This window comes from Phocoena sinus, chromosome 12, assembly GCF_008692025.1.
Source record: "Phocoena sinus isolate mPhoSin1 chromosome 12, mPhoSin1.pri, whole genome shotgun sequence".
Classification (NCBI taxonomy): Eukaryota; Metazoa; Chordata; class Mammalia; order Artiodactyla; family Phocoenidae; genus Phocoena; species Phocoena sinus.
The window spans coordinates 33165358-33181332 of record NC_045774.1 but is presented as its reverse complement, the minus strand read 5'-3'; the positions used below and the strand labels follow the sequence as shown (position 1 = coordinate 33181332).

The window sequence follows — 15975 nt, the reverse complement described above, 5'->3', positions numbered from 1 at the left end:
GAATACAAATCATCAGCTTTGTTTTATGAGTGTCTATGTACAATGCTGGGGTGGAATTTTTTAAAAAGCACTGTAGCATTTGCATCGAGCCTGTCACTCAAGCTCCAGTGTTGATTCCTATCCTGTAAATGATCTTGCTTTCCTATGTTTTTATCCTTTCTGCAAGGTTACTGTCAATGTCAGCGGATGTAAACCTCAAGCATACATTGTGTGGGGCTCGGCATGCATGTTGGAAGGAAAGAAGTTTGTTTAACGAAAAGGGATAACGGCATTCATTCAAACTAAGCATATTTGATTGCACAGGGGAAAGTGTATCTTCTTTGGGAGTTTTGATTGAATTTTATCATGATATAAAATTTGCTGCTACACTTCTTTTTCTTTGACCAACAACATTTCCCAGCTTAGCTTATAGTCTAGGTAAAGTGCCTGTGAAATGGAGTGATGTCTTTGCTGAAAGCATTCAGACCCACAGAAAGTGAGTGACCCTCAGGGATGGGTAGAAATCTCCCAATTTTAACAAAGATCCTTCTCTGTTTGGGAATTTTAAAGCTCAAGCTACACACCAGGAGAATGACAGGAGGGGCTGTGTTTGGTTCCCTGGAACTTAACCTATTTCAGCAAGCCTGCAATACCAGGGAAAATAACACATGAATTTATATTTGTGTCAGGCTTGCTGTTGATGGGTAAGGTTCGTATAAAGGTTACTCCTAAAGAAGTGTCTGTCATTCTCACTCTGCACCCTCATGATTTCTGCTTCTTCCAAATCCTGCCCTCTAGAGCAATACAATAATTTTAAAATAATAACTAAAACATGATTTAATGACCCATCTCCAGTCCTGTAATGATTACGCATCTCCTCTCTTGTAGCTCACAGCAGTTGGAGGACAATTGACATTTACTGTATCATACGACCTTGAAGAAGAGGAGGAAGATACAGAACATATACTCCAGCTTATGATCATCTTAGAGGTAGAGAATGGAAAGTGTCATTTATATTTAACTGCTTTACACTCTTATGTTATTTGAGGTTATTCCTTACTTGGCTAGTTTAACATTAATTTACATACTACTAGAGAAAAATATCATATTTTGGGAATTTTTTTATGCCAGTCTTATGTTTCACTCTGAAACATAGCTAAAAGACTGAGCATAGGCATTGGGTTCCAATGGTAAATGGGAGTTTTAGAGCAGATTTGGAATTTAAATTTAAAATTTAATGACCATTTTCCCAAGAATATAAGGATACTGAAAGTATTTAGGCAAATGGCAGATTTACATAGTTGTACTTTTTCCATCTCTCCTTGCTTCCAAGTAGATTTTATTGTTGATTTCCTTGTTTATATTAGGTAGAACTAAATGGAAAAGGAAACATTTATTTAGGTGCAGTTAAATCGAATTCAAAACTCCTAATTTAGGTAAGAAAAATATAGGAGAAACTGCTTTTGGGATTTGGAGGGCCATAGGCAGTTCCCAAATGTTAGAAGGCTAAAGTTATCACAAAGACTGTCTTCCATCCTTTCTCATACTCTTCCTTTCACATAACACATGCCCTCCTCCCCTCAACTCACACAAAATCACACATTTCATGCATATTTATGAGTCCAAATGGATCTATGTTGATTTAGCATGAGGCTCTGTTGTTTTTTGTCTTGAAACTTTCATGCATGAGAATCAATTTAAAAAATTCTTTCCCCAAAATGAATGTTCCCAGTATTAGATGAAGTGATCTGGGTGATATATATCATTACATATGTATGTGTATGAAACTAGAATTATGTCATGGAATTCCTTTGAGATAAAAGGGATTCTCTAAATGTAAAATGTTGAGAAGTTACATATTATTAATACGAATGAACTAAGATAAAATGTTAACCCAAATGGTAATGATGCCATTATCCTATTGTGAACATTAAACTGCAGGGTTTTTTCTTGTTTGTTTGGTTTTTTCCCCGAGATAGAAGAGTCCTTTATAACAATAGCTTCATACACTGTTCTAAGTTTTCTTCCCTATTTTCCTATACAACCCCCATTCACCATAAAATAGTATATTTGAAATATGCGATTTTTGTACACTTCTGTAAAACTGAGACATTTGTAGTCACATATATCTATGAGTTGCCAGGTATTTATTATTTTAATTAATGGGGGAAGCAAAATCATGCATAACCAGAAAGCTTATACTTTGTGATGCATCTGGTTAAGGCTAATATTTGAATTGTTTTCTCTGCCTTTTATACATACTAGAAATATGCTGACTGACAGGGGAAGCTAACCTGAAATTAAAAGCCTACTGAGGATAATCCACAGAGAAGAGAATACCTTTTTTCACAGTTTTACCCTTTTATACTTTCCTTTTCTCTTTAGGGAAATGACTTGAGAATCAGCACAGCCCAAGATGAGGTGTATCTGCAACCATCTGAAGAACATATTAATGTGTTGTCACTTAAAGAAGATTTATTTACCATACATGGCACAAATTTCCCTGTCAGTAGGAAAGAGTTTATGACCGTGCTTGCGAATTTAAAGAGAGTCCTTATACAGATCACATACAGCCTTGGGATGGATGCCATCTTCAGGTAAACTCAAGAACTGCATCTCCCAGTGTTCACACATTTACCTTGGGGCAAACACGCATGTGCTGAGTGACTGAAGATCCCTAAGGTTTGCTGTCTTCAAATAGTAGATAAGAACGGAGCACTGGTTTTCTGAAAAGTGTTTCTATTAAGCTTTAAAATTTTACATACCCAAGATGAATTTGTCTTAGTCATTTTTTAGTATTGATGATTCTTTTTCAATTCTGCCAGAACATGCAGTAAGAATGATTCCCATACTGAGAAATGCTATACTGGAAAAGAGTCTCCTTTACGATGACTCAGATAGTGGAAAACTAAAGTGATACAATTCCAGGATACTCGTATTCAGAAAGTGGTTTGTAAAATATTTTCTTCCATTAATTAATTCAGTCGTCTCTGACTTAATAGTATATAGTTTATGATGAGAAATATAAGCACCTTCATTTAAGTAACTACAAGGTTTTTTAAAAAAAATACTGTAATGGCTGCATGATATAAAGGAAAGTATGAGCTTTGGAGGTAACCTGACTAGGAATTAAATTAGCTCTATTGCTTATTGTATGTGTGACCTTTGGCAAGTGGTTGGTCCTTGTGGTAACTTGATTTCTTCAAATGTGAAGTGGAGAAAATAGTGCCTACCTTTCAGGGTCGTTGTGAAAATTATATGTGATAATTATGTAAAGTGCTCTTTACCTAGAATGCTTTCACAGGATTATTCCTTTCTGTTCTCCATTTTTTTTCCTTAAAGAAGGAGCTCCCTGACTTGAACCAAACATCCATAAGGGGCTGACTGTAGGCTGCTGTGCTTTCCATTTTTAAAACAATGTTGGGGCTTGCCTGGTGGCGCAGTGGTTGAGAGTCCGCCTGCCGATGCAGGGGACACGGGTTCGTGCCCTGGTCCGGGAAGATCCCACATGCCGCGGAGCGGCGGGGTCCGTGAGCCATGGCCGCTGAGCGTGCGCGTCCGGAGCCTGTGCTCTGCAACGGGAGAGGCCACAACATTGAGAGGCCTGCATACCGCAAAAAAAAAAAAAGATGTATTTTTCTGACAAAATTTTGACTTTGTGTCTAAATGAGCTCTTTTCCTTTCTCCTTTTCTACTCTAATAGTAAATAACACAAGCTCTCGTGGCAATTTTGTCCTAAATCAGGTTAATTCGATGACCAAATGTGACCCCAAACCAACAACTTGGCATACCCATAATCAAAGCGATGTCTCCAATACTGATTTATCTGCAAAAGGGGTTTTTTATTACTGATGCTCCCCTACCTCCTTCATTTGCTTGCATGGCCTAGTTTGTCTTTCATTTGTAGTACTTTAAGCGTAATCATCATTACCATCTCCCAAAGGAGAGTATCGCAGATTCATAAACAGAACCACTGCCAAACAATGTACCTCTTCTGCAGAGTCAGTTCTGCTAGAAGCTGGGTTAAAATGCCATGAAGATGAGAAGCAGCCCTTAGGAATTAATCATGTTTTTTCACATTTAGTAAGTAGAGATTGCCACGATGTTTAACAAGTACAACAAGATGAGTCCTCTGGATTTCAAAATAAATGACAAGCAAATTGACAAAAAGTGGCTGGGGGACTTATTTATTTTTGCCAGCATTGTTTCTCAGACTAGTTAATCCAAAGACATGAACCCCCCTGATTCATGTCAGATAATTTTAGTGTCTACCCATCTGAAAATCACTAGTTTCATTTGAGCCTGCTGAGGTTTCCCCATACACGAACAACGTGTTCACAGAGTGTGTCTATGGGATCTGACACAGGAACTAATCCGAGTAGGTGATGCTTTCTGCAGCCTACATCTTGTAAGGCACTGTGGTTCAAGAAGTGAAAGCCATATCATATTTGAAACTCCTACCCACTTCAGGTGAGCCAAAAGTCAGCATGAATCCCGAGTCAGTACGCTTGTTATATTTTATTTATCTCTGATCTACTAGTAGATTGAGTCATATTTATAAAACATCATTTGAATTGATTTCAACTTGTCTTGCACAGTAGGCTTCCAACTTGGTATACAGCTTGTGTGCAAGCACAAGTAAATTGAAGCTATCTCAACAGAAATCCATGTTTAGAATTACTTAAGGAAGATTTATTTCCAGGGTAGTTCTCTCAGCAAATGGGCTTACGTTCCTCCTGTTATGGAGGAACTGGAATTGAATAGTGGAGGGAGAAGTGGGCTGCAGGTCAGGATTTTGACTTCTGTTTTCATCTTAGCGATTTAATAGTTGTAAACATAAGTGTCATTTTGACCTCTTTGGATTCAATCACCTCATCTATAAAATAAAGATGAGGACAATTGCTTGCCAATGTCAGAAAGTCACTATGAGAACGGAATTAGAGGACTGCAAAAGCATTTTGCTAATGGCAAATCAGCACACAAATCTGAAACATTTCTCTCTGACCTGCATCGTTCCAGGGAATATACCACTTTTTCCAAGGACCGTTAAGACTTGGAGACATCTAGAATAAAGCATGGACTGATATTTCTAAAATTGAGACCATTTTTGCTGTCATTTCTTTTCGACAATGCTGAGAGGCCCATACGATAAAATTAATTGATTTCCTTCTCATTGCCCTCATTGATAAGATGAAGATAAAAATGGAAAAATTTTCATTCTTCCTTTAAGAATGTAAGAGAAATCAACTTAACCTAACTGTGTATCTTTCTCCTTTAAATTCACCAAACCTTGTTTTTAGTAGCATCCTTGATATTTAGCTTGATCTTTTTTCTTATACCCTATAGTAGACATTAGCACAGTTCATCAAATTTTTAATCTCCTCCTTTTGGAATATTGCATTTCCTTTGAGGGTAGGTGTGGTCATAGGACCTGGTTTGGCCAATGAAATCTGAGCTGAAATGATGTATTATTCCTCTCCTCCTCCCCCCAAGCCCTGGAAAAGCATTGAATTGCCAGTTTGAGACTCTGTGGAGCTTACTTAGCTACCAGAAGATCAAAACAGCCTGAAATATTGACAGCACACATAGGTCAGCTACCCGGAATAGTTACCCAGACCTGTAGAGGATTTCACATGAGTAAACTTTTGTTTTCTGTTAAGCCACTGAGAATTTGGAGTTGTCTGTTACCACAGCATAACTGAGCCCATCATGACTTTATTGTGATGCAACCCATGTGTCTTTATTGCTTGAAAAGAAATACGAAATTTCTCCAAGGCAAGATGTTTTCACATGCCTTTTAATAGTAAATTTTTTGGCATGGGTATCAAAAATATTACACAGAATTTACATAATAAATAATCTAGAAAAATCCTTATAAACAAAGGAGTGTTTTGAGGCTTGTGGAAATAGTGTTGATAGTATACTTCTACCTTTTGAAATTAATGATACAGGTAATTGCATTTTGATGAAATTATTATGACGAGGGCTCTCAGGCTCTTAAAAAGATTTATGTAACTTGCTCTTGGGAAGAGGTTCAGCCAGGGTTTATGCCCACATGTGTTTTGTCCCCATTATCTTTGACTACCTCCCAAATCTATTCTGTAACATTGGATTCATTATTAATGATACAGGTAATCGCATTTTGATGAAATTATTATGACGAGGGCTCTCAGGCTCTTAAAAAGATTTATGTAACTTGCTCTTGGGAAGAGGTTCAGCCAGGGTTTATGCCCACATGTGTTTTCTCCCCATTATCTTTGACTACCTCCCAAATCTATTCTGTAACATTGGATTCATTCAGTCTGCCAGCATTTACTGAGTGCCTTCCCTGTGTATTTGAGTCGCAGCTCTCTCTTCTGTAAAATGGCAAAAAGAATACCTAACTTTCAAGATTGAATGCTAAGGTGAGAAAATGATGTATCCAAAACATCTGACCTGCTATCTAGTATATGTTGGGAGGCAATGTCGAGTAACAGGCTAACCATTGGGTTTGGGTTTGAGTCTGTGCTGCACCATTTGCTAATGGTATTATAGTGACAAGGCACTTTACTTCTCTGAGCTTCAGGTTCTGACTTTGTAAATGTGGATAAAAACATGACTACCACATTAGTTTCATTGATATTTAAAGGAGCTATGTCTCAAGTTCCCATGATAGTGCACAGAAGACACTCAGTGCACAGTAATTATTATGTGATAGTTCTAGGCTAAGGAAAGAGGATACAAAGATGGATAAAGGATCATTGAATTCAAAGAAGGCATAGTCGAGTATGAAAGGCAGACATGTAGTAACGTTTATGGTAGTATAATAAAGAGTGCAATGGAAGTGTGCATAGAGCATCCTGGTGGAACTAGGGAGGAAGAGATGAATTCTTATATTAGCATTTAATATATTTTTGATGAATGGCTGCAACAATAGCAGATTCTGTCAGTTATTTTCCTTACTTGGTATGGGATTGAAAATGTTTGGAGAAAATGTCTAGCTCGTTCCCAGATGGCCCACTCAGACATTGAATGAACCAGTGAATGATTGTGTTGCCTTTTTAGGAATGAAGTAAAAATGATCAGCCTTCACTAATTGAGTAGTACTTTGTGGAACTTCCACAGGACAGAGGCTAAAGGAAGTTCTAAGTCATCATCTTATGTTTTCTCAAAAATGAAATAGAACAGAGCACCTGAACAGCGATAAAATCTTTATGGTGACGAACCTGAAGTAACATTTGTTTAAGTAGAATTAAATAGATATCTTCTATACAAAAAAGGTGAATTAAGAATATAAAAGAGTTTTTAAGATCAAGTGTCCTGTTATTTAAAGAATAGTTTGGACTTTTTTCTTTTTTTGTGTGTGAAGCATGACATAGCTAACTCTGGTGGAAAATATAGGAAAACAAAAATATTAAGAACAATCTTTAAGACAGTTCCAGGACAGTGTTTCTTATATGATTCCAATATTTTCCATACTAGCTTATATAATTATATCTTTTCTCTTCATCCATCATCTTCTGTATTTCTCACTCATAATAATAAAGAGAGATAGCCAGCTAAAGCATTTGATTTAGTTGACAAGTCTTTGACAGTTCGTGCATCTCCAAACTTTAGTACTTTATTACTATCAGCATTATGTATTTAAATCAATGCAGCCTGTATCAAGAAAATAAAATGACCATATTGAAGGGAGAAAAAGAATAAACTGCAGCCATCTTCACGAGTAACACTAAAAACTGTTAAACACATTAAAATCCCATTTAACAAATAGCAGAACCTAATGAACATTGGGACTGCTCAGTGAATACTAATGTGGAATATTGCTGGGAAAGATGTTTGAGTGTTGAAATTTCTCATAGCTCAGAATGGTTACATAGATTAAGGAGGGGAACATCTGTTGTTTCAAAAGACAAATGAAGGTTGGCAGTTCATTGAAAATATTTTTGTTTTTGTTTTGTTCTATTTTAAATTGTTTCTTAAAGCAGTCAATTACTCATTTTTCTATTTTAAAACATTCCAGTAATCTTTCTTTATGTTTTGCTCATTAATTTTATATTGAAAATCCTAGGATTATATCTATATACAATTGACCAGGCTGCTGTTTAGTAAGTTGCGAAAGTCTTTTGTATGATAATCAACTAGTACAGTAATCATGAAATCATCTAATTCTGAAATTAAAGTGATCAGAAATACAAGTTTGTCATGCGACAGTCCATTAATTGCAGGCAATTAGATGTCACAATAAATTCAGATGAGTTCTGGCCTCTGGCCTCAAGTCCTAATGCTAACAGTTTTCAATTTATTTTCTTTGTTAGGTAAAACAAGTAAGTTTTCTTCTACTTATCTGATTTCATTCATCTGAAATGTGGATCCTGGCTTCAGTGTATCATTTGTTATGGAGTATGTTACACATTGTTTGTAATATGGCTACATTCCATTCATCTATCCATTTATTTATTCATTTATGTATGTATTTGGTCTTGTATCCATCCATTTATCCATCTATCTATTCATCTACCCACCACCTGTCTATCCTTCTATCCATCCAGAGATTCATCCATCCAGCAAAAATGTGTTGAGCATGTATTGACGTGATCAGGCTAGGTAGAGACGACACAACAGGAGTACTCATAAACTCATGTTAGCATAAACAAGTACTATCCTTATTTTAGTAACTCTTCCAAACCTTATGTTGTGTTAAAAATTGCCAGATCTAGGAATTTCACTCCTAGTTATATACCCCAAAGAATTAAAAGCAGGCACTCAAAACTAGTTGTATATAAATGTTCATAGCAGTATATTTACAATAGCCTAAAAGTAGAAATAGCCAACCATCCATGAACAGATGAATGGAATAAGAAAATGGTAGATTCATGCAATAGAATATCATTCATCCATAAAAATGAATGAAATACTGATATGTTTTATAACGTGGATGAACCTTGAAAACATTATGCTAACAGAGAGAAGCCAGACACAAAAGGTCATGTATTATATATGTCCATTTGTATGAAATATCCAGAATAGGTAAATCCATGGAAACAGAAGCAGATTCTGCCAGAGGTTGGGGGAACAGTGGACTAGAGTGTGACTGCTTGATAGATACCGGGTTTTATTGTGGAAGGGGGAGGGGGCTAATGAAAATGTTTGGAACTAGATAGAGATGTTGGTTGTACAACACTGTGAATGTATTAAATGACACTTTAAAGTGGTTAGTTTATGTTATGTGAATTTCACCTCAATTAAAAAAAATATTGCCAGTGACACTTCATATACAAGTTTATTTGGTGGAAAAAATTACCGTTTGAAAAATTCTTTCAATCTCTGTGTAACCTGAACACTGTAAAACAGTGATTTTTAATGCTTGTAGGATTAAGAAAATCACAGTAAAAACAATAAAGATTTTAGAAACTTGTTGCTGAAAAGCTTACGACTTGGTTAAAGGTTGTCACTTCTGAAGATACATTTAATGAGCTGATTAACTTTGTTCTCTGGCTTGATTACAATATAGATTCTCAAACTGGCAAGCTCTTTGGTAATTGTGAATCGCCAAACAATAAAAATCTACCACCACTCTTAAGAAGGCAACTGAAAATGCATACCCTAGCAAGAATCACTTACATCTTTTTTATGGTTAAATAATGGCATATTATGTGTTACGGAGATCTATCAGTCATTTTAAAAAACAATAATTATCATTATGAATCAATAGCAGTCATTTAATTTTGTGCTCTTAGAGTTTAGTTAAAATTTATTTTAATACACTAAAATGACAAAAATCTAGTTTTGGGGATGGAAATAGTATTTCTTGTACTACTCATGTAGTCATTTTGATCCTGTTGCAGCAGTCAATATATGTTAATAAAATGCCTAGCATTTTATAACCACGTATATGAGTTATGTACTATATCAAGAGCTTTACATTCATTATTTCATTTAATCCTTTAATCAAGCTCATCGTTTATGGACTCTTGTTTTATCTCCATTACATAGATGATGATATTGAGGCCGAGAGATGTTAAGTAATTTTTCCTAGGCTGTGGGACTGGTAGATGTCAGAGACAGGATATGAATCTTGATCTGTCTGACTTCTGAGTTTGTGTTCTTAACAATGAAGATTTTACATTTTGGTTTTTTTAATGGGAAAAAGCCAATAAGGCACTAATAACATTTATTTAAATTGTGAATGTATATTGGTTGCATATTTGGAAAGAAATACATGCACACACTATACATATATACTATTTATGTAACAGCATTTTTCAATTTGACCAAACCAGCTTTTCCTAGGAATAATGAATGATACCAAATCTCTGTGCTAAAATCACCAGATTGTACAGAAATACCAATAAAATGAAGCCCGTAAGTACAGAAAACAGTGAATTTAATTTAGGCCCAAAACAATTTAGGAAAATAGTTCTAATTCAACTGAGCATTTGAAAAAGTTTCACTTTTACCTACCAACATGAAGATCTATCTCTGAGAAAAAGCAACCAAAATAATTTCCATCTTTCATTTTTCTTTAAATTTAAAACGTTGGACTGAATATTAATATTATGTCCTTCTGCTTATCTAGTTTAAATATTAAAAATAAGTCAGTCATATGAGTGTTTTCTGTTTTAAAAATTCCTTCAAGTATGTTTTTTTTTTTTTGGCTGCATTGAGTCTTCGTTGCTATGCACGGGATTTCTCTAGTTGTGGCGAGCGGGGGCTACTCTTTGTTGCAGTGCGCAGGCTCCTCATTGCGGTGGCTTCTCTTGTTGGGGAGCACAGGCTCTAGGTGCGCAGGCTTCAGTAGTTGCAGCACATGGGCTCTGTGGTTGCGGCGTGCACAGGCTCTAGGGTGCACGGATTCAGTAGTTGTGGCTCGTGGGCTCTAGAGCACAGGCTCAGTAGTTGTGGCACATGGCCTTAGTTGCTCCACGGCTTGTAGGATCTTCCCAGACCAGGAATCGAACCCATGTCCCCTGCATTGGCAGGCGGATTCTTAACCACTGCACCACCAGGGAAGCCCCTTCAACTATGATTTTAAACTCTGTATCTCAAAAAAAAAGGGGGGGATGGAATCAAAACACATAGCCAAAAACCAAGAAATGAGCAAGAATAGTCCTATCTTTTCAACATTTGATCGCGGTACTGGTTGTGAGCACTTTTAACTGGGCTGACTTTGCCTAATATGATGAATGACCAGAGCATCAAGTTACGGATATTCATTTGCCTTCTTTTTCAACATAAAAATTTGCTTATATTTACATCATTGTTTCTGTACTATTCCTCAAGGGATGTAACACCTAGGAGTCTGTTGCTTATTTACCATTTCTTTTTCCTTCTGCTCCAGGCTGAGCTCTGTTGGCCTTGAATCTGCTGTCCCCTATCCTACTGACAGAAGCATTGCAGCAGCTGTGGAAGTTTGTCAATGTCCATCAGGGTATACTGGCTCCTCCTGTGAAGTAAGTTTGCAAGAATATAGCTTCAGTGCATTCTAAGTTCCTTCAGCATTATTTTCCATAAACTATTCTAAAATAAGCTTAGTTTTTTCATCAAGGATTGCACAAATGATAGTGTATTATTAGTTAAAGAAGAAACTCCAACGTCTGCGAAAAAGTCATGACTTTCAAATAGTGTTACGCGTGTAATGCCAGCTTGAAATCAGGTTTCTTGTAGAGATATTTTGCCTTATGACATATAGCTAAAAATCTGATGTTTCTTTAAGTGTTTGTTTTCGATTTAATCTGTTGATGAAATAGGATAAATGATGGTGGAATAATATTTCAATATATTTCTCTTTCATTTCCACCTGAGTACTTACGAGGAATTTAGCACTATTTCTTTTCTTTTTCACCCTTTCCACATTTTTTAATCCATTTTTGAATCTACTTTATTCCTAAGAATACAGCCAAATCACAGTCATCTGAAGGACTCAGTCTTTAAGATGTCCAGAACATAATATATGGAAGAAATACCTTGATCTAGAAAATTTCCTACAGGTCTTTGATTTGTTTAGCACCTAAAGTTTGAGATATTTATTGCTGTCTCAATATTCTAGATTTATAATAAGATTAATGTTCCTTACTTAATATCACAGTGTGTCATTCTAAGGTAATAATTTTTATTTACTTTTATGCATTTTCTTTAGGTAGTTTGAAAATTGATTTTACTTGAAATCTGGTCAAAAAAATATAAACACCATTTCCCTTGTAGAGGGCATGGCTTGCGGATAAATGGGAACTTAAATTCTTTAAAAATGGTGCCTTTAAGGAATCATCTGACTGTACCAAGATGTTCCACTTCAGCACACTATCCCATTATGCCATTTACAGAAATACCCTAGGCCTTGCTTTGTCGTTCCTCTTGTACTTTAAAATAATGCATGCTACGAGAGGTTACTCAGGGCTTAGAGTCATATTGGTGACAAATGTGTTTTCTTTAACTGGGCTCAGATTCACCTATCCGGAAATAAAACTAAATGTAATTCACTGTCACTTTTCCAAAATTCAAATAGAGAAGAGAAAAATAATCATGGAAATGAATTAGCTCTGTCAACCCAAATTTGATTTTACATGTAAAATAAATACTGTACTTGATGAAAAGTATTTTTTTATTAAGAGTCTAGCAGTTTTTATTTCAAACCAGAAAGCTCTCTTTGAACCTTTATGTTCTTATTTCAACTGAAATAATAAATACCTTGATTCTATTCTTGGTTTAGCACTTATTCCCGCGTTGGTTACTCTCAGTGCTCCTCATCGTCTTTTATACAAATTTAAAATGCCCATTGAATCTAAAATTGTCTGAATATTAGAATTATTTAATTGGTTATGCATTTTGTTTCTTCTTTTCTTTCTTCAAAAGTATTTATTAAGAATCTTTGGTAAATTCTGCCCTAGATGCTGAGGGGATTATCAAGAAGATTACACCACAATCCCTGTTCTTAAAGAGCTAACAGTCTGTTTAGGGAGACAGAACAAATACCTGTGAAAAATTGGATCACAGCACTATATAATTAAGGCACCAGTAAGTGGTACAGAGCTTAAGTGCAATAGTCTTTCAAAGAGATGAGCAATTCCAGTGGAGAGAGACGTCACAGAAAGTATCCTAGGGTGGAAAAACCTCAAATTGGATGCTAAATAATGGTAACGATTAGGTAGGAAGAGAGAGAAGCAAGCGAGTGTGGGAGAGTCAGAACAAAGAAGCAGAGCAGGGATAAGAAAACCTTCCTGTGCCTCTCACATGATAATTGATAAATCAAGTTACTTTGGAATCCATAAAAGAATTTAGTTGAATCAGAAGACAATGAACTCTGGAGTTTCTCTCTGGCTTCTTAGTTTTTTCTACTCTCTAATAATTCCTTCTTTTCTTTGAAACTTCCTATCCTTAAACTCACTATTATCTATTCCTATCCTTTCCTAAATTCATTTGCTTTTTTATTGAGTTCCTAACACCAGGCACTCTAGTTTTGTTATCACTAATATCACTGGATCCTTTAAAAGCTGAGTAAACTCCAAAGACTATTAATGTCTTAATGCTAGCTTACCAAAAACACATTCTATAACTCCATTATAAAATCGTTCTCTTCTGTTTTGTTTGGCTCCACAATGTTGATTCAGAATCTCTTTTTTCCTCATTTCTACTTCTTATAAATCCCCCCACAGTTCATCTTTCAAATATTTTCATACTTTCCTAGTATCATCATAATTCATGTCACTTGACAAGTGGAACAGGTGAGGAAGTGAAAGCAAAGTTGGGTACAAAAAAAGTTGTTTTAATTCAAATCTCAGTTCCCTCTTCTATATGATGCCACAAAGAAAATTTAGATAAATATGATAAATTCAATGAAGAAAATAAACAGGGTGCCTTGATAGAGGTACTGAGAATGGGTATAGGAAGATTAGATGGGAGGGACTACTTTATGAGAGGTTGTCAGGGAGGTTTTCTGAGGCGGTAGCATCTAAACTGAGTTTAGGGTCAGCTTAGGTAAAGGAGCTGAGGAGGAAATGAAACAGAGTTTGGAGTCGGCAAGGAGCTGAGTTGGGGCGGGTATGGCTGAAGCTTATAGTAAGCAAGTAAGAAAGTGGCACAAGGTATGATTGAAGGAGGCTGGCCATTCAGAGCTTTGCATGCATGATAAGAACTTGTGGTTTTATTCTAAATGCAATGGAAAGAATGCTTTAAGCTGGGTGATGCCATGGTCTGAGTTTTATATTTTTTTGAAAAAGTCATTATAACTACAGTGTGTAGAACCTATTGTACATGGCAGGAAAGGTAAGAAGGAAAATGGTTAATATGCTACTGTGGTAGAATGCAATGATGATAGTGGTTTGTTAGTATAATGACAGAGGATGTAGAAAGACATGTGTTTATTCTAAATATATTTTGGTAGTAGAACCAATAGGACTTACTGATAGACATGCCATGGGAGAGTTGAAAAAACTGAAGATTTTAAGAATGAGTCAGATGATGAGCTTGAGCAATTGGATGTGGTGCCATTTACTGAGCTGAGGAAAACTGGGAGAGGAACAACTGTGATGGGGAGGATGAAATCAACGATCCATTTTGGAAATATTAGGTTTGAAAGAGCTGTGAAGTGTATTGTCAATGTCCAATGTAGGTCCTGAACTCAGAAATATCTGTCTGGTCTATAGATATGTATTTAGAAGGAATCATCAACTAGGGGACTAAATAAAATGACCTGGGAGAAACTGTGGAAAGAAGAAGAAAAGTGACTAAGCCCCCCGGAGCTCCTGACAATGAGAAGTAGGTTGAAGCAGAGGAGACAGCAAAGAAATGGGGTGGAAACTTTGGGACTGTAATATCATGGAAGTTTCGAGAAGAGGACTTTTGAGGGAGATAGGAATCAACTAAACCATATCCTGATGAGAGAGCAATAAAGTGTTGATTGTAGAATTGTTTATTAGGTTTGGCTCCCTGGAATTTGGTGACATGGACAAGGGCAGTTTTAATCAAGTGGTGATAGCACAGGACTGATTAGGATGGAATGAAGCATAAAAGGGAAGTGAGGAAGAAAAAACTTTTTTTTTTTTAGTTTTTTTTCTTTTTTTAAACTTCTATCGGAGTATAGTTGATTTACAATGTTGTGAAAGTTTCAGGTGTACAGCAAAGTGAATCAGTTATACATACATATATATATATCCATTCTTTTCAACGCAGTCTTACTGAAAAGAAAAACAGGTAGGTAACTGAAAGTTATAGGATATTAAGGAAGTAATTTTGTCTTTTTTTTCTATTAGCTGATTTTTGATGGAGATACTCGATCATATTTTCAAGCTGATAGTAATGATCCAACAGAAAGGAAAGCTATTACTGACGCAGCACAGAGAGGAAATGCTGGGAAGACAATAGATAATGGAATACAGATTACAAGTGCAGTGATATTCCTTTGAGAGGATGAAGAATCCTGCATGCCTGTTGCAGAGGGGAATATGACAAATGGAGATATACACTTATGCTTGTGGACTTGGTAGTGGAAATTTGGCTTCCAATGGCTTTAATTTTCTCTGTGACTAATGAGATGAAATTACTGGCTAAGAGAGAGGTGTAAAGAGTTGGGAAATTTGAAGAAAGAAGATGGAGTACATGTACAAATGGAGTAGTACATTTGCAGATATATATATATATATATATATATATATATAACTTATTAATGACAATTCCATGAATATTTGTCCTGAAAAGAGTAAATCAGTTTTCTCCTTGTTATCAACACCCTTACTTTCTACCCCCTTCTGGATATGTAGCTTTACCAGTTTTTAGAAATATATATTACATTACAAAATCTCTTCTATAATGAGTCTAGGGTGACAACAGTTTTAATGAGGAGAAACTATTAGAAGAGGTTAGAAAATTGACACCTTTTCTGTACTGCGCAAATTAAGAAGAAAGTTGTTTTGTTTTCCTTTCAAATACGAAGTATCAGCTCATCCCTTTTTTTTATGTGTTTGCTATCGATGTTCACATTTAAGAGTCCTCATATCCTGAGGCAGAAGGAACATTTCCAAC

General features: G+C 35.9%; 1 protein-coding gene across 1 annotated transcript in view; it reads left to right on the top strand.

Moving 5' to 3' along the window:
* LAMA2 (laminin subunit alpha 2) overlaps window positions 1–15975 on the top strand; it is a 613890-nt gene that overhangs the window by 353092 nt on the left and 244823 nt on the right. The window contains 3 exon segments of the mRNA XM_032650802.1: window positions 868–969; window positions 2365–2576; window positions 11300–11411. Of these exon segments, the coding sequence (XP_032506693.1) occupies window positions 868–969; window positions 2365–2576; window positions 11300–11411 (426 nt within the window).